Source organism: Akebia trifoliata, chromosome 12, assembly GCF_017979445.1.
Source record: "Akebia trifoliata isolate Shusen 1 chromosome 12, ASM1797944v1, whole genome shotgun sequence".
Taxonomy (NCBI): domain Eukaryota; kingdom Viridiplantae; phylum Streptophyta; class Magnoliopsida; order Ranunculales; family Lardizabalaceae; genus Akebia; species Akebia trifoliata.
In genome coordinates, this window is record NC_141386.1 from 31,990,966 (window position 1) to 32,013,279 (window position 22,314).

At 34.5% G+C, this 22,314-nt stretch overlaps 2 protein-coding genes across 3 annotated transcripts; one reads left to right on the plus strand and one right to left on the minus strand.

Moving 5' to 3' along the window:
• Positions 1 to 5,057: 5,057 nt before the first annotated feature.
• Positions 5,058 to 10,565, plus strand: NUDX14 (nudix hydrolase homolog 14). The gene is made up of 7 exons (XM_086417925.1): positions 5,058 to 5,345; positions 6,641 to 6,746; positions 7,253 to 7,330; positions 9,173 to 9,265; positions 9,456 to 9,548; positions 9,622 to 9,720; positions 10,152 to 10,565. The coding sequence occupies exons 1-7, from the start codon at positions 5,071 to 5,073 to the stop codon at positions 10,380 to 10,382; spliced, it is 975 nt and encodes a 324-aa protein (XP_086274051.1). The 5' UTR covers positions 5,058 to 5,070; the 3' UTR covers positions 10,383 to 10,565.
• A 954-nt stretch (positions 10,566 to 11,519) lies between these two features.
• Positions 11,520 to 16,383, minus strand: LOC147389575 (alpha-L-fucosidase 1-like). Of its 2 annotated transcripts, XM_086417924.1 has the most exons (4): positions 16,071 to 16,383; positions 12,759 to 13,254; positions 12,416 to 12,655; positions 11,520 to 12,343 (listed from the first exon to the last, which is right to left on the minus strand). In XM_086417924.1, the coding sequence occupies exons 2-4, from the start codon at positions 13,199 to 13,201 to the stop codon at positions 11,665 to 11,667; spliced, it is 1,362 nt and encodes a 453-aa protein (XP_086274050.1). In that variant the 5' UTR covers positions 13,202 to 13,254; positions 16,071 to 16,383; the 3' UTR covers positions 11,520 to 11,664. The 2 variants fall into 2 exon arrangements, with proteins under 2 accessions (XP_086274050.1, XP_086274049.1); XM_086417923.1 differs by lacking the exon at positions 16,071 to 16,383 and having other exon boundaries at positions 12,759 to 13,748.
• Positions 16,384 to 22,314: the final 5,931 nt, after the last annotated feature.

Here is a 22,314-nt window from a genome sequence, read left to right on the forward strand (position 1 = left end):
CAAACCCGACCCAATAACAATCAGATTGCCTTTGCATCGGACCAAATCGATTTGATGTACAAAATCTAAATGAACTTCATATACGTAAACAAATATATAATATAATTTTTGAACTTTTTATTCGATCGGGTCCTTAACAGATTGGGACATGGTCAATTCATATTCGATCCAATGAGATATCATATTGAATCCTTATTGGAAGTGAGAACATTAATCCAGACTTGAAGTTATTGGAACATATCAAATTTCGGCCTTGATCTTATCTATTGACAACCCTGCCCATGCATACCAATACAAGTGCAAGACACACAAGTGGGAATCTTCGGGAAAAAAAATATTTTGCTCAAAAAAGTCAATCCTGAATTTCACACAATTCTCTGATCGACCAATCACATGAGTTCACGTGTATCAAGGGTAATCCCAATTTATAAAACTACCTATGTTAGGTTTCATGCAAAGTCCTAAATAGACTTTTCTATGAACAAAAAACTCTCAATGTATAAGAAAAGGCCAAATGGGTGTTTATAGAGATCGAATTTTGGAAGATTGAATATTATGTTTAACTTTATTATTATATATCAATGTTTTTTTTTTTTTTTTTTTAAATAAATAAAAATACAATCTCAACAAATTAGTCAAGGGAAAATTGTATTAACACGCCAAAAAACTCTAAAAATTAAAAAATTGTTGTGGGCACTCCATGTCAAAGGGCAACCCCTCTCATCCTCCAATTATTTTGATGACTCAGGCAAGGAGGAATAGGAGAAGAAAAAAATAGAAAAAAGATCGGAGGATAAGAACAAAAAGAAAAATAGGGGAGGGGAGGGGAGGGGAGGGGAGGGAGATCGGATGATGAGAAGAAGAAAAACAAAGAGGGAGAGAGAGGTCAAATGAGAAGGAGGAGAAGGGGAAAAAAACAAAGAAGAAGAAAGATATCAAAGGAGGATGAGGAGGAGAAGAAGAAAAACAGAGCGGGAGAGAGAAATCAAAAGAGAAGGAGAAGAAAAACAAAGAGGAAGAGAGAAAGGGATCAGAGGAGGAGAATAATAGGAAAAAAAAAGACAAAAATAGAGAAATCGAAGGAGCTGCCGAAGATTCGTGGTTGATTTCCGACGTGTTGAATTGCCAGAGTAGAAAAAGATAAAAAGGAGTGCCCAAAAAATTAATTTTTTGTTTTCACTTTGGTTTGCCCTTAGACGAACTTGGTGTCAATAAAATTTCCCTTAGTAAAGATTTTAGGTTTGTAAAATTAAAGAAACATTTTTTAGTATGTTATCTACAAAATCACATTACCTAATATTTTAAATTATAAAATATTTTTTAATGTATTAAATGATAAATATGATATAAAAGGGATTATGAAAGTTGTGTCAGATTTCAAGAAGTGGGTGAAGTCCAAAGTAGGTAAGGGTGACAAGATTTGATTATAGGAGGATTGGTGGTGTGGCAATTCTCCCATGTGCTCTCGTTTTCCTTGCCTCTACAACTTCTCTATGAAGAAAGGATTGCCTGTGCTACGTTCTTGAACTTCGAGGGAATTGAACATGTGTGGGACCTTAATTTCATGAGGGGATTTAATGATTAAAAAATTCAAGATCTTTAAAACCTAACATCTCAACTCGATCAAGCTCATTGGGTGACCACGAAAGCAAATGGAAGGGAGTGGACTTGTACTAAGACATGTAATTTCACGGTTAGCTCATTTGCCTCGAATATGTCCTCATTTACCAATCCTCACTTGAATTTTCCTTTTAAAATCATAGGGGGTTTGAAGGCCCCCCCTTAAAAATGCATTTTTTTTCTTTTGGCAAGCAACTCTTAATACACTTCCTACTCTTGATCACTTAATTAAGCAAAGTTTCATCACTCCTATTTTTTTGTCATCTATGTCATTCGAATGAGGAGTCAATTGACCATATTTTGATTCATTGTCACTTAGCCTATTTTATTTGGTCTCATTTCTTCAGTTTCTTCAATATTTTTTTAAGTGAATCTGAATTCGATACTTTCCTTATTACAAAGTTGGGATGTGTCTTTATTTTCGGGAAGAAGAAAATTCTTTGGAGATTTCTTCTTTTTGCCATTACTTGGGGGATTTGGTTGAAAATGAATAAATAGATTTTTAAAAGTGTTACGGCCTCTTGTTAGGATGTAATCTTGAATATATTAGGGTTGTGTTTCTTTTGGTGCAAGATGTGCTTAGAATTCAAAGGATTATTCTTTGAGGATTTTTGTTTTATATGGGATTCTATTTGTAATTTTTAGGTGCTCTTGCTTTGCTCTGTCAGTCATCTCGACCGACAATTGTGCTTCTCCTCTTACCCTAAATCCTAATTCTCAATAAATTTTATAATTATAAAAAAATGATATAAAATTAGATTCTTTATTTAATTATTATTTTTAAATAAAGTTTAAATCATGGATAAACTGATACATGTGTTTTCACCTGCCGCAATGTAAGTAATTAAATTGGAAAAATCATATTCGGAGAAGTTATTTGAACTTTTAAGGAAATACTAGTTAAGGTAGCATGTGCCCAGCTGTTACCAAGTTTAATTTACTGATGATATTAATTAATTAAAGGCACTATTCATTAGCTCACACATTGATACAAATGGCAAGAGAAGTTTTTTGGATACTGGTGTAAATATAGCTGGATCGAACTTGTGATGGGCAATTGTGTGGTTGCTTATTAAGAGACAAACACTAAATCGAACTCTCATTTTGAGGTTGTAGTTGAAATATACACACCATATGTTCACATCTAAACTGAACAAAGCTTAATGTTAATGAATAAAGAAATTTAACACACACACACACACAACAACAACAACAACACAAGGATTGTTCAAACTGTCGACGTGCTTGCATCCATGCCACCAAATTGTGTGCAGTTCTTGGAGTAAGAAATGGCTGACCTAGAACTTGATCTATTGCTTATATCTTCCATTAGACCCCTCTTTAAGTACCGGTCGTAATCAAGAGCTTTCTCTTCAACTCCAATATTATAGTAAAAAGGGTGTGGTTTACAAGTGTTCCCTTTGTTCTCCATTGGGATCCACATGCATTGCACAATACTAGCTTTTCTGGTGGCCCAATACATGAAAGGGGTGCATGCAACAATCAACAAAATTATATGAATACCAAAATCTAAAGAGGTTGAAGATGACTGATTTTTGGAGAAGAAAAAATTGGGTTTTTGGTTAGAGATTAAAGATGAGGGTGTTTGAGTCTTTTTAAAAACAAACAAACAAATGAGAGAAGCATATCCTATTATAATGCAAAACATGAGAACTATAAATTTGAAATTTATAATTATTTATACTTGAATTATGCAGTTTTTCGACCAATATGAGAAAAAAAATTCCTTGAATTAATTAGAGACAATTAAACTTTACTCTCCAAAACACACATGAAAGGGGCATTTATGGATTAATGTTATGACTCAGGGCCCACACCTTCGATATTTAGTGATAAAATGATAATGAACTCTTACTTTTCTTCCAAAATCAGTCATCCTCAAACTCTTTAACCTCCATGAAATATATATATCAGTCAAATTCAAGCTTATCTTCAATATTTTCAAGCTTGCCTTAACCCTTTCTTGAATATTCTTGACTTTCTACTCAAAATTCCATAATTTTTTTACTTTCCCAAAAATTCTATATTGTCTTGTGGGTTTGAAATTTTAATTGAGAAAATCAAATTTTGTTAACACGTAAATGTTAAATCAACAGCATATCTTGGTTACAGCTCGAAGAAACCAAGATTCAATTGTTTTCTACTTCTACAAAATTTCTATTAGATGACTGGCTTTGAATATGAAACAAAAGTCTGAAGAAGATCGATCTCGAGATAATGAGGTTGAACGAAATAGAGATTACTCTTAATGACTCAACAACACAATTAGTCTTAGTAAACTTGGTGTTGCCACGTTTGTCTTTGCGTCGTACTCTTATTTGAAAGAGTTGTGATAAACCGACTCCCCTACATGGCATGCACAAAAAACTCTCCTGGCGTGGCACATGGTAGAACCATAGACTTTATGCCTCAAGATACACAACTGCACATCCCCAAAAATCTATGCAATCGTGTATCCTAATAAAAGAAAATCTATGTTTCTAGCACATCCCACGTCTGGAAAGTATTTTGAGTATGCCACATGGGGGTGTCAAATTATCATTACTCTATTTGAAAACAAATCGACTAAGAACTTAAAGCCTTATTTAAAGATCTTCATAGGGGTAAGTGGATTTGCAAAGGAAAATAGATGTAAATGTAAAATCGTCTTGAACCACACGTGTAGGTAGAGTGACCACAAAACAAAAAACAAAAAACAAAAATGGTAGAGTTGCGGATGTCAACCTCTTTTTATATTAGAGTATAGATTTATAAATAGTACTTTACTTGTTATCAATAAAAATTTAATTAAAACATTTTAATTTCTAAAATAATAATTTAACATTTTCAGAACTAAAATAGATAGTGCCAAGAATTTCACAATTTTCAGGATTTGTTTATGGTAAATCTGGATAATTAGTAACTCAACAATCAAAGTTTTGTCTTATATGGGCAAAAAGTTTTGAAATGAGCAGATTTTTTTGACGATGATCTCTATGATGAGGAGATCATTAAGAAACAATCAGCCTATTCCGAAACATCTAATCTCTTTAAAAATAATTATAAACTAACGGTTAAAAATCGACGATCCACAATTCTTGAATTTATAAATTAGGGTTAAAATTTTCATAATAGACTGATTTTTTTGTGAGGAAGGTGTCTACATCGTAGAGATCATCCTCACAAAAAATCAGCCAATTTTGAAACTTCTAATCCACAAAACACTTTGATAAGGACTTTGGCCGAAAAAAAAAAAAGAAAGAAAGAAAAAAAAAACTACCCATAATAAAAGACTTGTGTTGGGGTAATATTGAAATTGACATCATATGTCGTTATGGCGATGTGCAAATGTGTATCTGGAGGAAAAAGATCGTGTTCATACCACGTCAGCCGAGTATTGACGGAGTGAAACTTGTTGTTCGTTAGAAAAAATCATTATTCTATGCAGTAATGAAGATGCACAGTTATGCAATAAAACTGGCAGCGAAAACAAACAGAAAAACAATGATAACGTCAACAACACCTCTTCGTGCTTCTTTTACGTTGTCTTCAAATTTTCAGAATCTATTTGTTTTCTCATCTCCAACTCTGTCTCGAAGAATCTTATTTTTCTCTAAAATGGCTGCTCAAGCTTCTCCTCTTTCCCACATTATCAGCTTACCTGAACGCAGAGGAGGACCTGTGGAGATTGTAGCGACACCAGGCCTCTCTGATACTGAGTTCAGGCAAATCACATCACCTTTGTTCTTGTTTGTTTGATTGATTTTGCATAGTTTTTCGTTGATTTCTGAGAGATGAGAGAGTTTATTAGAGAGAACGGATATCTAGGGTTTGATATTAGTATTAGAGAACAAGTTTAGTAGAATTTTGTTATCTATGATGGTAGATGGTACAATTGCCTACTATTTTGGGGTCCACATGGGTTGAGTTTTGGTTAGACGATTGGGTTAGTCACTTAGTCAAGCAGGCAATCCATGGGATTGTGGGGGTTTAATTTTGATATTTTGAAGACCTTCATATGAATTAAACAAGACAACATGAAGTTTCTTTTTTGATTCGGACTTTGGTCAATTTTTGTTCCAAATTTCTTTAATTGTTACTGTTGGATCGGTTTTAGTGCATTGGCTGTCAAAATGTGAAAAAAATACGTTTCAATAAGAGTTATCCCCAAAATGTTAAATAATGCACAACAAATGGCCCTTTTGCCGCTTGAAGGGTAAGATATAGGCATATAATTGAGTTTGGCATGCTTAGGTGAGAATTGAAGCTTCTTCTTCATGTGGTAGATTTTCCACGACTTCTCGTTTCCTTTATATCAAAATAGGATTCTTCCTTGGACATATCATTTGCAAGTTCAAAGATCAAGAAATTGACTTAGTTGTGACTCAAATAGAGAAATCGAGAATTGGCCAATGGTGAATATCGCACGGACTCACCCATATTCCTATCCAAGCTGGACCTTAGTTTTGTTGGCTTCATAATTTATCTTTGTTCCATCCAAAATGAAAATGCTTATTGAGTTTTTATTTTTATTTTTGTTGCCGGTATCCCCACCACCCTTCGGGTGAGACTAATCCCACAGTCACACGCACCGCACCCTCGGAAAATCCTACGTGCAACTGGTTGAGTCGAGAGTCAATCGGACCCTGGAGGGTGGCCCCAAGAAAATGCTTATTGAGTACTAGCTCTACACCAAATGAATGAACTAAATGAACATGATGATTAGAATTGTAGTCAGAGAAAAAACAATTCCTATTATGAAGTTAAAAAAGAGAACGTGACAAGGTTATGACCATTGACAGGTTGTAAGGGAATACAAGAGGATGATCTCATGGAAACAATTCCCATTATGAAGTAAAAAAAGAGAACGTGACAAGGTTACGACCATTGACAGGTTGTAAGGGAATACAAGAGGATGATCTCATGGAAACTACTGGGGAAATGTGGAGAAAGGTATTACAACCAAGAAGAAACAATTCCTTACACCTTTTATTTATTGAGATTGAAAATTGTGTTGCAGGAAAGCTATTGATTCATCATTGTTCAAGCAATGGTTGAAAAATATGCAAAGCGAAACGGGCATTTTAACGCGTGAAGATATGTCCTTGAGACGAGTGCTTATCCAGGTAGCTTTTATCTGCATATCCTCAACACATATTTCTAATGTACTTGGGTAGGTTAGGGACTTCTTTGGAAATGTGCGCCTATTGAATTCATTTGTGATTTTGGAGTTTGCCTTAATTGAACTAATTAGTATGGCTAGCTGCCTTCACATAAAGGTGGAACCCTTGAAGTTCTAATACTTTATTCCCATCTTGTTCTGCATAGCTGCTTATGTGATTTGTTTTTTTGTGGGTTATATGCCATGAACCTTTTTCTTATAATCGGCATATGAACTTATGAGCTATCCTATGGACTTTAGAACATGTAGGCAGTGTTCATAGCATCTGAATACGTTTTCCTTTACGAGGAAATAAACTTGTGAGAGTTGAACATCCTAAGGTTGGGTGTAGATCACCCTGAAAATCTAGTTGAATTATATTTCATATCTTCCTGATATATATACTCCTGATTATTAACTAGAAAATTGTTTTTCTTTGCTAAGTTCTAACTACCTTCTACTTGGTAGCAGGGAGTGGATATGTTTGGAACACGCATTGGTTTTCTTAAGTTCAAAGCAGATGTTGTTGATAACAAGACAGGAAAAAAGGTATTTGATTAGTATCTTTTTTTATGTAACTTCAACATTTCAGGTTCGCTCAATTTAATAAGCATAACAAATGTACCTTTTGTACATTCAATTTTGGTCCCAAAATATTTGGGATAAGGGTTTCAATGATGATGATGGTGATAAATATACCTTTTGTACATTTACTGTGAAAATGAAGGCATCTAGTTCCTTATGTGAATACTCCAAATTATTGTTTATTGATAACCTGAGCAATGTTTTCTTAACGATAAACAATTACTATTAAAACCTTTGGAAAATGATGTGTATTATTTTGCCACAGCTTAAGTTTATTCCAAACATATGACTGAATACGTTGTCACTAATGAAAAACATTGGATATCTAGAAGTGTTGCACATATTCTATAAAAAACTATCAAAAAGAAGTCTTTGACCATGTGAATTGGAAATTTCTCCTTTACATGATGGGCAAAATGGGTTTCAGTCATAAAGGGAGGAGACGGATAGAAGTCTGTGTTACCTTAATTTCCTTCTCAGTTCTGGTTAACAGTTCTCTGAAAGGTTTCTTTAAACTCTGGAGGTTTGAGACAAGACGATCCTCTCTATCCGTCCTATTCATTATATTTGTGTAAGTCCTCAATAAGATCTTGAGCAATCTTTCACCTTCAATTTCAGTTTTCTTGGATGCCTCCTGGGACCAACTTGTCTACTTTAAATATGTCCTTAAATGTTTTTGAAAAGGCATTTGACCTTCATATCAACTTGGCTAAAAGTCATGTTATCAGAGTTGGGGAGATTAGTAATCTTGATGAATATGAATCTTGTCTGGGATGGGAAGTCCACTAGTATACCAATCTTGGTGTGGCCTCTTTGGAAGAAAGAGATGAACAGGTCTTCAACAAGAAGTAGATCTAGGTGATTCTTAACATTTAAGCATTGGTATACTGGTGGACTTCCATCTCTGGGGATTCTTCATGGGTCTTTGTTTTGCCAACTTTATATTTAATGAGAAAAACTTGTTCCTTTGTAGTTGACCTTGGGTTCGAGGCTTTTGAGATCCTCTCACTAGCTTCTCTCTTGTTTGTACAACCACAACAAAAGCTCCTCAACTGTGATAGAGCAAAGCATTCTTCAATCCTTGGGTTTTCCTATATCCCCAGGCATTTATAGAAGATTGATTCCTATCTGCTGGAATTTACCATCTTTGGATTGGAACAAACTCAATACAGATGGAGCGAGCCGAGGCAATCCAGGTTTGGCCGGAGGGGGAGGTGTCCTTCCTAAGAGACGAGGCTGGTAATCTATTCAGGCTGCTAATTGGTTCTTTGGGGAGTGCTCAAATAATTTGGCTGAGTGTAAGGCGTTATACATGGCTCTGAATGAATTTGATCTCTCTGGCAAAAAAGTTACCATGGAATTGGATTCTTCTTTGCTGGTGAAAGGCCTAATGGGAGGCTCTATTCCTTGGTCCTTGGACTGTTGGATGCATTGAATTCGATTGCTCGTCTCAAAGCTTATTTGGAACGTGCAACACATATGGAGAGAAGGGATCTCAGCAGCAGATTCTCTAGCAAATTTTGGCATCCAAGAATCAGCTATGACGAATTTCTATGGCTTCAATAGCCTCCCCGTAATTACAAAAAAATGTATGCAAGGAGATAAATTGGCTTTGCCTCAGACTAGACTTGTAAATTAAGTCGAGTCCCCTCTTGTATTCTTTCATTAATCTACTTTTGCATTTGCTTGCCTAGCAAATTTTTTGTTTTCTTTATCAATCAATAAAAATGATAAATATTATTATTATTATTATTATTATTTGATAGGGAAGCAATGAAGGTGGGCAATGAATTACATTATGTTTAGGTTCCAGGTATTGTATTCTCACGAGGACCAGCTGTTGCCGTCTTGATCCTGTTGGACGTGGGAGTTGAGACTTATGTTATTCTTACAGAGCAGGTATTGTGTTGTATGATACTCCACCATAAATTGGTTTATGATCACAATCTTTTTTGCTTGTCTTTTTTTTTTTTTTTTTGAAAAGTTCTTTTTTGCTAGTCTTTATGATCATAATCTCTTATACATGATTAGAATTAAAGTAGAGCTGTGTCAATTATCTTAATATTTGTTACTCTTCTTCACATTTAAGGTAAGGGTTCCTGTTGGGAGGCTTATCTTAGAATTGCCAGCTGGAATGTTGGACGATGACAAGGGTGATGTTATTGGAACAGCAGTTCGTGAGGTCTCTCTCTCTCTCTCTCTAATCCCTTTGTTTGCACCTTTAATTTTATAATGCTGATAAGATGATATGGCAGGTTGAAGAGGAGACGGGTATAAAATTAAAAATGGCAGACATGGTTAACCTCACTGCTTTCCTTGACCCGTCAACTGGATGTAAAGTTTTTCCTTCACCAGTACGTTCCTTCCAATATTGCATGTATATATATTCATCCCTAGCTCATCCAAAGATCCGGGATATGCCAATTCTATTATTTTTTTTTTTTTGAAAAGTATAATATATTGAAGAGAGGGAAAAGTACAAGGAGGCCGAGGAGGCCTCACAAATAATAACGAGAAGAAGAAAAACAAAATAACAGCATTAGTGATTACATAACGAGTTCCATCGGAAAACAAAGTCATCGAAGGTAGTCCCAACGAACTCAGTGTGCTGCTTTGACCAAAGGTATAGAAAGCCCAAGATCTCCAAGAAACAAGCATGAAAACTACTAATCTTGCTATTGAAAACTATGCCAATTCTATTATATAACTATATTTATGATACTCTTTGCATTTCATGTTTGCTTTTATTTCTAAATTTACTCTTTCTTGCTTCTCCATTGTGTAGGGTGGGTGTGACGAGGAGCTGAGCCTGTTTTTGTACCGAGGGCATGTAGATAAGGAAGTTATAGAGACACTACATGGAAAAGAAACAGGTCTTCGGGACCATGGAGAGCTGATTAAGGTATGTGTGGTTCCTTATGATAAGCTTTGGCGAGTAACAGCTGATGCAAAGGTTCTGGCGGCGGTTGCCTTGTATGAGATGGCCAAGAGAGATGGGCTTCTGCCTTCTCAGTAAGACCTCCAGAACCACTAAAGGCAATTTTAATGCTGTCGAATTAAGTTTCACGTGGCTTCATCAAACACCTTGCAATAGATGTATCTGTGCAAAACCCATCTGTTTTTCTTTTGTTCCTTAACATTGTGTAAATATCTATATCAAATTATCAATATCTGCCAATGTTCAATGTGGTTGGTTTAACCCGCTGCCTATGGACCCCATCAATCATTGAATGTTTTTTCCTGCCTAATATCATATAAACATTTCTCAAACTGCACCGTCTTATTAAGTGTCCCCATTTCTCAGGAAGTTAGTTTGAATGCTTTTTTTTTTAATCTTTAAACATAGTTTACAGTATCAAAGAATGGATGGGTAGTTGGTCAACATCAAATGTACTTTGAGAAAGAATAATGCAGAATAGTTAATTAGATTGCTAGGCAGCCAATATCAATGGAAACTCCCAAAATCTTGATCTCATATCAAATTAACAAAAATGATTTAAGCCCAAAAGTTCTCCAAAGTGTGATGCAGGCGGGACTGATCATGACCGTTCATTTCATTTCTCTCCAGGACCCTAGATCTGATCTAAACTAGCCTAAATAAAGAAATGGTTTGTTAAAATGGTTTGTTAGTTTTTTGTTCTGTTTGTTGCATTTCATTCACATTAGGAATTTATAACCACTTACATAGAACTATAATACAGAGATCCCTCTTCAACAATATAAAGCTGGTAAACTCTTGAAGAAAATTGCTCGATTTCAGTGGGTAGAGATCACCAATCAGACTATTTTTGATCCTTAGATCACCAAGTGGTGGGGCCAAGAGATTCATGGACAGTGGGCTCACAAGAACTCACTGTGTGGCATGCAAAAAAGAATGCGTGATTTGGGTTGCAATCAAACTCCCCAGCTATGAAGGATGGATTCCAAGTGGACGGTGGATCTCGAGTGATTGGGCATCATCAATAACCTTTGATTATTGAATTTAGTTGGAATCATCCTACAGTATCAGACCCCCTATATGTATGGGTCACATGTTCTGATTTTGTGGTTTATGAAATATCGCTCAGCCTGTACTACTGCACCCTTGGTGACGATGGTGGTTGTAATTTTATGGACTTGACATACTACCTTTTATGCATAAAAACAAAAAAGCTGCAGAAACAAGTGGGGTCCTTTAGCTTAAAAGCAATGAAAACTACAAAATACAATTCTGGCCCAGTTTTCCTTCATAATTTTAATAGATTCCCTTTAGTATGTATCTTAGCTAATCTAGCTTTATTGAACTTTTGTATTGTTTTTCAAGTCCCTTTTGGGTGCCAAAATGGATCAAAATGAAGACCAATGGATGAGATCAAGGGCAATCCTCGATATTCCTTGATTACGATCCTCACCCGACGAGCATGAACCACTCCTTCTTCAAGCCTGTGAAGCCTCTTGTACCCAATTGTCGTCCCCTTTGCCACGAGTTTCCCATCTGCGTAGATATCATGCTTTTTGATCCTCTGCCCAAGCCCTATAGCTTCTTGAATTCTCACAACATTGAATCTCAAACCTTTCTCTCCTCCAGTAATTTCGATCCAATGCTTATCTTTCGATTTGCCTTCTGGAGCCCAATATGTCCATAAATGGTCATCATCGAGAACATTTTCGGGCCCAAAACCACCCGTCTTTCCTCCTTTTTGGCTGCTGGCTTTAATGGTGCCCCATTCAGCTACATTGGTGGAGAATATGGTTTTGATTGCTTTTTGAAATTCTCCTAATCTTTGGACATCGGATTCTGATATAAGCCCAGTAGTATTGGGAGGTACATTGAGCAAAAGTACACAATTTCGACCTACCGAATGGTAGTAGATGTTGAGTAACTGTTTTAATGGCTTTGGTGTTTGAGATTTGTGCCAAAACCATCCCTTTCTGATCGATACATCGCACTCAGCTGGTAACCAATCAGTTCCTCTTGGATCGCCTGTGTTCAAATAACTGTATAACCATAATCATCAGAGTCATACTTAGATAAAACAAAGGTGTTTGATGAGGCTCAATGTTACTTACCCTTCAATGCTTGCATCACCAATCTTCAATGAAGTCTGATTGATGGTCGACCAACAAGTACTCCCCGCGGAACCCTTCTCGTTTCCAACCCATCTAACACCTGGTCCAGCGTCGGAGAATATATTAATTGAACCTTGTAATTCCTTCACTATTGAAAACCAATCTGTAAAGTAGTAGCTCATGTTGGGTGCATTCGAGCCTTTTGCCCCATCAAACCAAATCTCTTGAACACTTCCATATCTACCCAAGAACAAAAATCACAAATAAAGAAGTAAAAAAAAAAAAAAAAATTGAATTTAGATTAAGTTCAGTAAAACATCAATGTTCTTCTTCTCCAATTTACCTTTTGAGTAACTCCTGTAATTGGGCTAAGTAGTACTCATTATACTCTACTTCATGCCCGTATCTTTTGTCATGTCGATCCCACGGCGAGAGATATAGCCCGATATCTATGTTTCGGGTCTTCGCAGCATCAACAAATTCTTGGACTACATCACCCTTTCCGTCCCTCCACGGGCTACTTTTAACCGAATGGTCAGTATATTGGGAAGGCCATAGGCAGAACCCATCGTGATGTTTAGCAGTGAGGATCATTAATGAGAATCCAGCCTTGGCCGCAGCATCAACCCATTGATTAGCATTGAGTCCCGTCGGATTAAAGATGGACGGGTCCTCATTACCCGTCCCCCATTCCGAGTTGGTGAAGGTATTCACTCCAAAGTGAAGGAACATTATGAGCTCTCTTTGCTGCCATTTCAGTTGAGAAGCTGATGGGAGTGGGCACATCGGCAATGGTGGTGTTGTCGTCAATTCTGGCCTTGACGCGTCGAGTTTGATCACTAGAAGTAGCACAGACAGAAACCAATAGAACCATAACTTAGCCATAACAAGCTTTGTTACAACTCTTCTAATATTCTCTCACTCTGATTTCTATTAGCATAAGATATATAGATATACGGATAAGAGATGTTGTGAGTTATGAAAGAGAGGTGAGGTTGAGATGTCTTACTTTGTTTTCTATTAGAATAGGAGAAGAGATGAAGTGAATGAGGAGATAAAAAGAGTAGGAAATATAAAGCTTAGGAGGAGAGATTCTTTGGGATGGAAGCAAGACAAATAGGAACAAAAGCTGAGAATGGGAATTTGCAGATTGGACTTTCCTATTATTGTTCTTGTTCTTGTTATGTTGTTAGTATTATTCACGGGTTGTTTTACTTCCTATTGCAGTCTAGAGAGAGAGAGAGAGAGAGCTAGAGAGAGAAAAGCATAATTTAAAAGAGAGCTTCTATTGCCACACTAATTTTTACTAAGAGCACCCAAGATGTTTGGATGAATGCTTTTTTGGAATCACATGAATTATAGTGCTCTTAGTAAAAGTTGGTATGGCAATATAATGCCTTTCTAAAATCTTATCGAACTCGAAACTCGACCTAGTTATTCAATGGAACCAACTCGATAAGTCAACTTGGAAAATCGACCGAATTAACTTGTAGAATCAGTGGTGTCAGCTTGCAAATGCATGAGTAGGGCTAGAAACTCAATCGAGTTATTCGGCTATGTACAAAAGAAAAAAAATTATGTACCTCACATGAGTCTGAGTTTTAAAACTATGTTTTGAAGTTAATAGCCATTATTACTATCTTAATGGGTTGGGATATTAAAATTAATATTTAATAAGATTTAAATATTGTTTAATAGATTCCCAGTATTTAAATGCCAAAATATATATTTCCTTAATAATGATTGATTCTTGTATTCTTTCATTTTTGGTAAATTTCCATTCTAATAAATTTCTGACACAAATCTTCACTTCACCTCTTATTTATTTCTTTCACCGTTGGCTTTGAACAGGTACATTAGTAGGTTAGCCTCATAAATTATTTTGCTGGTCTACCATCCATGAATGAAATAAATAAATAAGTACTAGTATTTCGCAAAATTTATCAAAAGATTTATATATCCGTTTGGATATTTAACTAATTTTACCAAAAAAAATGCTTTGTGATTTTTTTTTTCTCGATTGTAAGTTCAAATAAAACACAAAAATTTTATGAAAAATTAAAATTAGAGTATAAAATTAAATTTAGTAAAATGATCTGATATCGCCTTGACCCTTTTTCACGAAATGGTAAAAAGAAGTCCAATTAGTAAATGGAGGATTTTCTGATAAATGGGAGTCGCCATCTAATTTAGATTTAGGAACCAAAAATAACTTCAAAACGAATTCAGATTGGTCCACAGATAAGAGAAATGAGTAAAGAGTTTGATTACGAGTTGTAGAAGGTGTTAGGTATTGAACTCGTCCGATCAAGATAACCGGTCTTCACTACAATCCAAAACTATCATCTAGTTAATGGACCATGACTAAAGTCCAACTAGAGTCCAATCATCATAAATTTATATTAGATTTGCTAAATAAATCTTTCGGCTAATTTTTTTTTCAAATATTTAAATGATTCATCGCATTTCATACGAAAAGGGAAATTAAAAAAAAAAAAAAAAAAAAACAATTACATTCCATGTTTTAAAGTTCACGTGGTAGTATACTCCAATTAAAAATTCACATATACAAATATTTTTTAAATCAGCAAAAATAGGAATTTGTGAAAATTTTCTAAATTAGAAAATCATAAATGTGAAACTGTTAAATTGGCAATCTATGAAGTTTCTAAATTAGAAATTTATGAATATATAATGAATTTCTAAATTAGAAATTTATAAAAAAATAAACTTTCCAAAATAGAAAAGTACAAATATAGGAAGATTTCCCAAATTAGAAATTTGTGAATACGAATTTTTTAAAATAGAAAGTTTCAATAGAACATGAAATTTCTAAATTAGCAAATCATAAATTAATATGGAATTTCTAAATAGGAAAATGCAAAAGTCCTAAATTGGAAAATTACAAAAAATATGAAATTTCTAAATTAGACATTTATGAATATGATCTTCCTAAAATAGAAAATTATGGAAATTTCCGCATTATAAAGTTCCAAATATAAAATTTCCAAAATAAAAACTTTTAATCATGAACTTTCTAAAATAGAAATTTATGAATATTGATTTTTCAAAATAGAAAAATATAAATATGAAAATTTCAAAATAGAAAATTACAAATATGAATAGAAAATCCCAAAACACATATAATTTATAAATTTTTGAATTATCAAATCACGATCATGAAAATTTTAAATTGATAAGTTAATCACATAAACGAAATTCCAAATTAACAAGAGAGAGATATATGTCAAAAATTTCTAAAGTAGAGCAAAAATTTTCACACATAAATCAACTTCCAATTTAATGGTTAAATCATGAACACCCTTCGATTTAACAAATAGGTCTCAAATCATCAAACAACATATCACATGTTAGAATTTATAGAATTGAATCGTTATTTAATCTTAAACATGAATAATTGCTAAAAAATAATTCGAGTTAAAAAAAATTAAAATTCATGCAACCACCATCCTATTAATTTAAGCATGATAATTGCAAAATCACGAGTCACATAATGAATGTAATCCAAGAATACTAGCAAACAACAATGAAGGATATGACAACCATAAAAAATAGAGAATAAATCATGAGGAGGGAAAAGAAAAAATGAAATACTAAAAATTAAAAAATTTAAACAAAATGTAACTAGACTTACCTCTACGATAGAATAGTAACTATTATGTGTTCCTTCAGGCACAACTCAAGACGACGTTGAGTGTTAAATAGAAGAAGAAACAAATACGTTGTTGTTGGAACATTGTAGAAAGAAAAAAAGAACACAATGACAATGTCATTGGGTGCGTTGCAGAGAAGGTGAAATATGATGATGTCTGGGTATTGGTGCGTTACAAAGAAGATGAAAGATTGAATACATTGGCTGTTGAGGGCGTTCGAGAGAAAGAAAAGTGTTGAAGACGTTGCTGCTAGGATGTTCAAAAGAAGAAAAAGGATTGAAAACGATGGTGTTGTCGCTGCTAGGGTGTTTTAATTTTTGATTTAGACATACCCCTCCATGTTTTGGTGAATATATGAGATACCTCGGTGTTTTTAAACGGGTGGCAAACCTCTTAACCTCATTCTTTTGTTATATACTAATTAAAGTGACCTAAATACCCTCATCTTCAACCTTTGAAGTTTGAACAAATGCCCTTGACTTTTCTATGATTTTTTTTTTCCCCGTAATATTTAAGCTCTTCATAATCGATCCATCTTTTAAACCTTGCCTTAACCCTTATAAAAAATAAGGGTTTTTTTTTTTTTTTTTTCTACCCAAAATTTCATCAACTTCTATAAATGCAAAAATCCCAACTTTTTCTAATTATGTTTTGGACTTTGAAGGTTGTTGAGGGTAAATTATTATAAAGAAGAGTGTATTTCTCATTAATTTATTATAAGAGACAATGTCATTAAAATCATATGATATCTCCAATATTCACCAAAATGTGGAGGGATATGTTTATAGAATAATGATTTCCAGATGCTACCCTCTGACATACATTCCCATGCACTCCCTGACGTGGCATGTGTTAAAATCATAGATTTTTCTCGGGATACACAATCTCACATATTTATGGGGATGTACAATTGTGTATCCCGGGAAAATCTATGGTTCTTGCCCATGCCACATCAAAGAGCATATGTCAGAGGGGGGCATCAGAAAATCATGATTCATACCTAAATCACCTTTTTTTTTTTTTTTAAAAGAGGAGAGGGGGGAGTCGAGATGATTAAAAGGGGTATGTGACATTTTAATCACCGTGGCCCCTCAAATATTCACCAACTTAAAAGGTTGTACATTTTCTTATCATGGACGGGACTAATGTGGATGATGTCAATTGAATCACTATGTAGATGCCAGTTATGAAATTCATGTGCCATCATGAACTTCAATCACTAAAGTTAAACATAGTGCAAACAATGCACATTTGTTACACTTTTTGCCACCATACCTTTTCTCATGGTGTCAACTTTTTGCCCAAATGACATGGCAAGCGGGAGGATTTTCATCGAGTCATGTCGGAGTGACATTGAAATTGACATCGTTTTACACATTGGTATGCACAGAATCATAGATGCTTCTCACTTGTAGCTTGATGAAACATATCTATGGCTCTGTACACACATCCACGTGAGTAACGTGTGAAATGATGTCAATTTCAATGTTACGTCAACATTTTCCTTCCATCTTTCATGCCATGCACGTCTTGAAACCCATATGTAACAACTTTTGTTAAAGTGGATTTCTTTCCATTCATACAAAGACATGCATATAAATGTGAGGTCGGGGACAGAGAGATTCTCTAATCCTATATTTTTCATTCAAATGATTAGACTTTTTTCTATTTTTACTCAATATCATTCCATGACATTCTCTCTCTCTCCCCGTACTTTTTAACTATTACATAGTAAAAAGGATACCAACGTAATTCTAAGATTGTGATTTACAATTTTCTTGATTTTTAATTAAAATGACCTTGATTATATTAAATTTAAATGTAAAGATAGGGACATTTATGAAATACAAAATTTCGTGTCAAACCACTTCTGCTCTGCCTCCTCTCAATATAATGGTAAAAATGCTTATCTCTAGTACTTATCCATAGAAAAATAAAGAAAGATTTTTTATAAAATGTTTTAAATTTCAACGCAAAACAAAATATTAAGAACAATTAGGTTTGCTTACATTTGAAGGATTTTTGAGGTCATGTGTCTTGGCCAGACTCAATTTTATTATTATTCTTTTTTTTTTTTTAAGGTTAACCAGAGATTAGCTACACATGATAGGTATAAGTAATCAACACTAAACGTTTCCCTATCTGGGCCCACCAGTCCCCATTATCATTTGAATCTTGATCCCACCTTTGATTGATTGTTACATTTCTTTTGTCCTTATGGCCGACTATATAAATTGTAAGAATCTACCAACCATATATTAACAAAAAAAATATTTTTGGAGATCAATACTTTGTTAAATCCATCATGATCAATTGGATTGTATGTTAGAGCTGTTTCTTGAATATAGATTCTTTCCTAGTGTTGTAGGAGTAGAACCACTGGACCAGTTGGTAAAGCAGGCTTTTAATTAAGTATGGTCCATGTGAACAAAACTTTCGGTCTTCAATAAAAGGTGGGTACATATCAATCATGCCTCTCTTTTGTTACACATGTGTGTATGTGATTGATACATGTAGGGTTGATATGTCCTTGTTGCCTCAAGATTCATTTCGCTCACAATCATGTAAAGATGGAGCACATAATTTTTAAAGAGATTAGTGGCTCAAAATGATCTCCAAAAAGTTCTTCAAACCAATCCACTAGAATTGTTACGACACTAATAGTGACAACAATAAAGTCTTATCTTAAAGATTTGGGGTCGGTTTAATGAATCTTGTAGCTTCGTTCTGCCTTGTGAGAGTTAAGTCTTCTCTTAGATCATGACCAATGTTAGGAGTGATGGTTTTTACACCGACTACTAATTTGACGTAACCTTCCTTCTTTATCTAAGCTTGGGACCGACGTAGTAATATAAAGGGATACTCCACAAGGGGAATTAATTGTAATATTTTACATGTTACAAGACTAAGCTAGCTCTCAAGAGATCCTCCAAATTTTATCTCCTCCCTCCAAAAAGTCCTCTATTTGTGAGTTTGTTTCATCCTCTTTTATAATAAAAAAAATTGGTTGAGGTAGGTGTGCTTGACACGGAGCATGTTTATATAAATGATTAAGGAGTGGAGGAGATATATAGAATCGTATGTGCGAGGCAGAATAGGAATTTTTGGCATTTATTCTATAGACATTCGGGATTATATCCAATTTTCACAAGTTAAGTCAATGTTCTGGTCAAAACCTCCTTAAGGATCGATAAAAATAAGTGTAATGATTTTCTGATGCCCCCTTCTGACACTCGCCTCCCTACGGCCCCATAACAAAACCACAGATCATTTGCCTTGGGATGCACATGTCAATAACTCTTTTTCTCGTGTATCCCGAGGCAAATGATATACAGTTATGTGACGGTGGCATGTGTCAAAGGGGGGCATCATATTATCACGACTATAAAAATAAATGTGGGTGATTATAATTTGGGCAATTTGTGATTTAGGGGAGGGGGTTGCATTGCTAGAGACGCTTTGAGACTACTTTGTGGGTTAGATGTGATTGTTTTAGAAACCTCGTTCAACAATTTTGGGTTCTGACGGAGGGCGTAAGGTCAAGTAATTTGTCCGTTTTTTTGTGGCATTTGAAACAGATTCTATTTTACTGGCCAAGGCATTGGTGAAGGGAGGATCGTACCCCTACGTACCCCTGGATGATCGATGAATCATTGAAGATTTGTTGGGATTGTTTGAAACATATTTCTTGGACCATCTCTCATGGTAAATTAGAGTTAAGTATCCTATATACGTTTCATATTTAATTATACAAAAGGATTTGATCTTAGGGTGAAGTGAGAATCAAAAAACAGTTTTTATGTATAATTAAAATTGTATAATGTTGGGTAATAAAGTGGGTAACCCATAAAAGTACTCCTAGTTTTGTTTACTTAGTGATTCCATCATTGTTCACTAGAATCAGTTGCAATCTTTTGTATAACTATGCTAACTAATTGGATATAATACTAGTAAAGTCAGAATCAAAAACATTTTCTACAATTAAATTATACTAAGTTAGGCAATCCATCCAACTCAATAGTTTACTTATTGATTCCATCATTGTCTATTTTGATAACCTTGAGAATCAGTTGATTTCAATTTCGTCCGTCGTGATTAAGGTAAGATTCAATATTTTGATCAGATATTCTAAATAATTTATATAATCCTAACGAAGATAATGATAGGATGTATCACTGTCGTATCCCTTATTTAGGGGTCCCACCCCAAAAAATAAGAGCTAGGGCCTTCATATTGAGCCGCAAAGATAGGGCCAAGCTTAATAATTTTCAGCTCGTTAAATTTGGGTTGGGCTATACTCTTATAGTGCCCTACCTGGCCTGACTATCTATTAATCTTATAGAAATATTTATTAGAAAAATATTTTTCTAATAAAATTAAAATATATTATCTAATCACAATTTAACTCTCATTTATAATTTTCACAAGTTAATAAGACACTAATTTCAACTTCCATTGGATAGTCTTTAAACATGCACACAAAAAATTATTATTAAGAGATTTTTTTTTCATTAAAAATATTGAATTTTAGCCATTTTATTTGGGTCAAGCCCGAACCCATTAGGGCTGGGTTTGGGCTTACTTTACTTTGGCCCAATATTAATATAGGACTAATCTAGGAATTACCAGCCTCTTCAGGACCGGGTTAGGACTCAATCAAGTCTGGCCCGAACCCACCTATTGACACCCCTGCCCTTATTACAATTCATTATAACTTAATACTCTGTTATAAGGTTGACTGAAGCAGAAGGCCAATTTTAATGGATCCTTGGAATTTGATTTTTTTTTCTTTAAGGACTTTATTTGAGAGAGCTACTATTGGTACTCCGACCTTTACTTATTACATCCCAATTGAATCTTAAAACACACTCTTCAAACAATAATAGAAGTTTGGCTCAAATTATAATTTCTAACATTACAAAATATTATATCACTCGTTCGAACAATTCAAACTGACTTCATTGCTACACAAACAATGAAGCGTGAAGCTAGATTCCCAAATTAAAATTAGAAATTGGATCTATATTGAAAAAAATGGCAAACTTGCTCTTTAGTGGCTCAAGCAACAAACTTGGCGCAATATAAATGGGGAACAATCCTTTGTGGAGAGGCCATGCTGAAAAATAAAATCTAGCACATCATATGCATAATGATCATGACTGGGATAAGATTTGATAATATAAAATAAAATAAAATAAGTTTAGATCGAAAATGAACTGTCACTGAATTCCAAAATACCGAAGAAGGGATTTTGGTATGTATACCACGTGGTGCTCTCTCAACTGTCTACCTAAACTACGGGGAACTATAGAAAAATAAAGTACGATAGATCTACTCCAAATTATAACAATAAAGACATTCAAAACATTACAAACACATATAAAGTGGAGAGCTCATAGTTTTACAACTCAAGCATCGAGCCGTTTGCTTCATAGATCACAATGAGCTCATGTTTTCATGGCTAAAGCAAGGATCTCATTGTTTCATGGTATTACAAATCAATGAGGTCGTTGCTTTACGAAGTTTCAAATAAATGAGTTCGTCGCTTCATGACAATTCAAAGAAATGAGATAGAACCTTCATAACATTTAAAGAAACGAACTCGCTCCTACATGGATCAATCGACGAGTTCATTGTACATATCAATGGATGAGATAAGCTAATTAATTAAGTAAACCAAAGGAGCTTAATGGATCAAGTGAAATAATCAACGCTACATGGCATTTCAAAACGGCAAGCTTGTGACTTCAAGACTCAAATAAATGAAGACCCATTATTAAGGCATACAAAATATTCCAAAATGTAACAACGTAACACGTCGCTTCATGATATTTTAAAGCGACGATGACCTTGTTGCTTAACGAAATCTACAAGCGGCAAGGTCGTAGCTTTGCTTGATCCAATGCAACGAGCTCATTGTTTTATTTAGGATTGTCAATGGATAGTCGAAATCCAAAAAATTGGATATTATTTGAAATTTTAGAATATCAAATTCGGATTCGGATAATTTTGAATATCTGATAGCATTTCGGATACGAATTCGGATATCGATGAATTCGATTCAAAATCGAAAATAAATAAATATTATTTTATTTTTATTTTAAATAAATGATTTTTTTAAGACTTAAAACAATAGAAAAGATTACAGACTTATCTTTCCCATTCGAGTCTTTGAGACACAGAGACCTCAGCCCTCAAGGCCTTCAACGACCTCTGCGGCTCAAC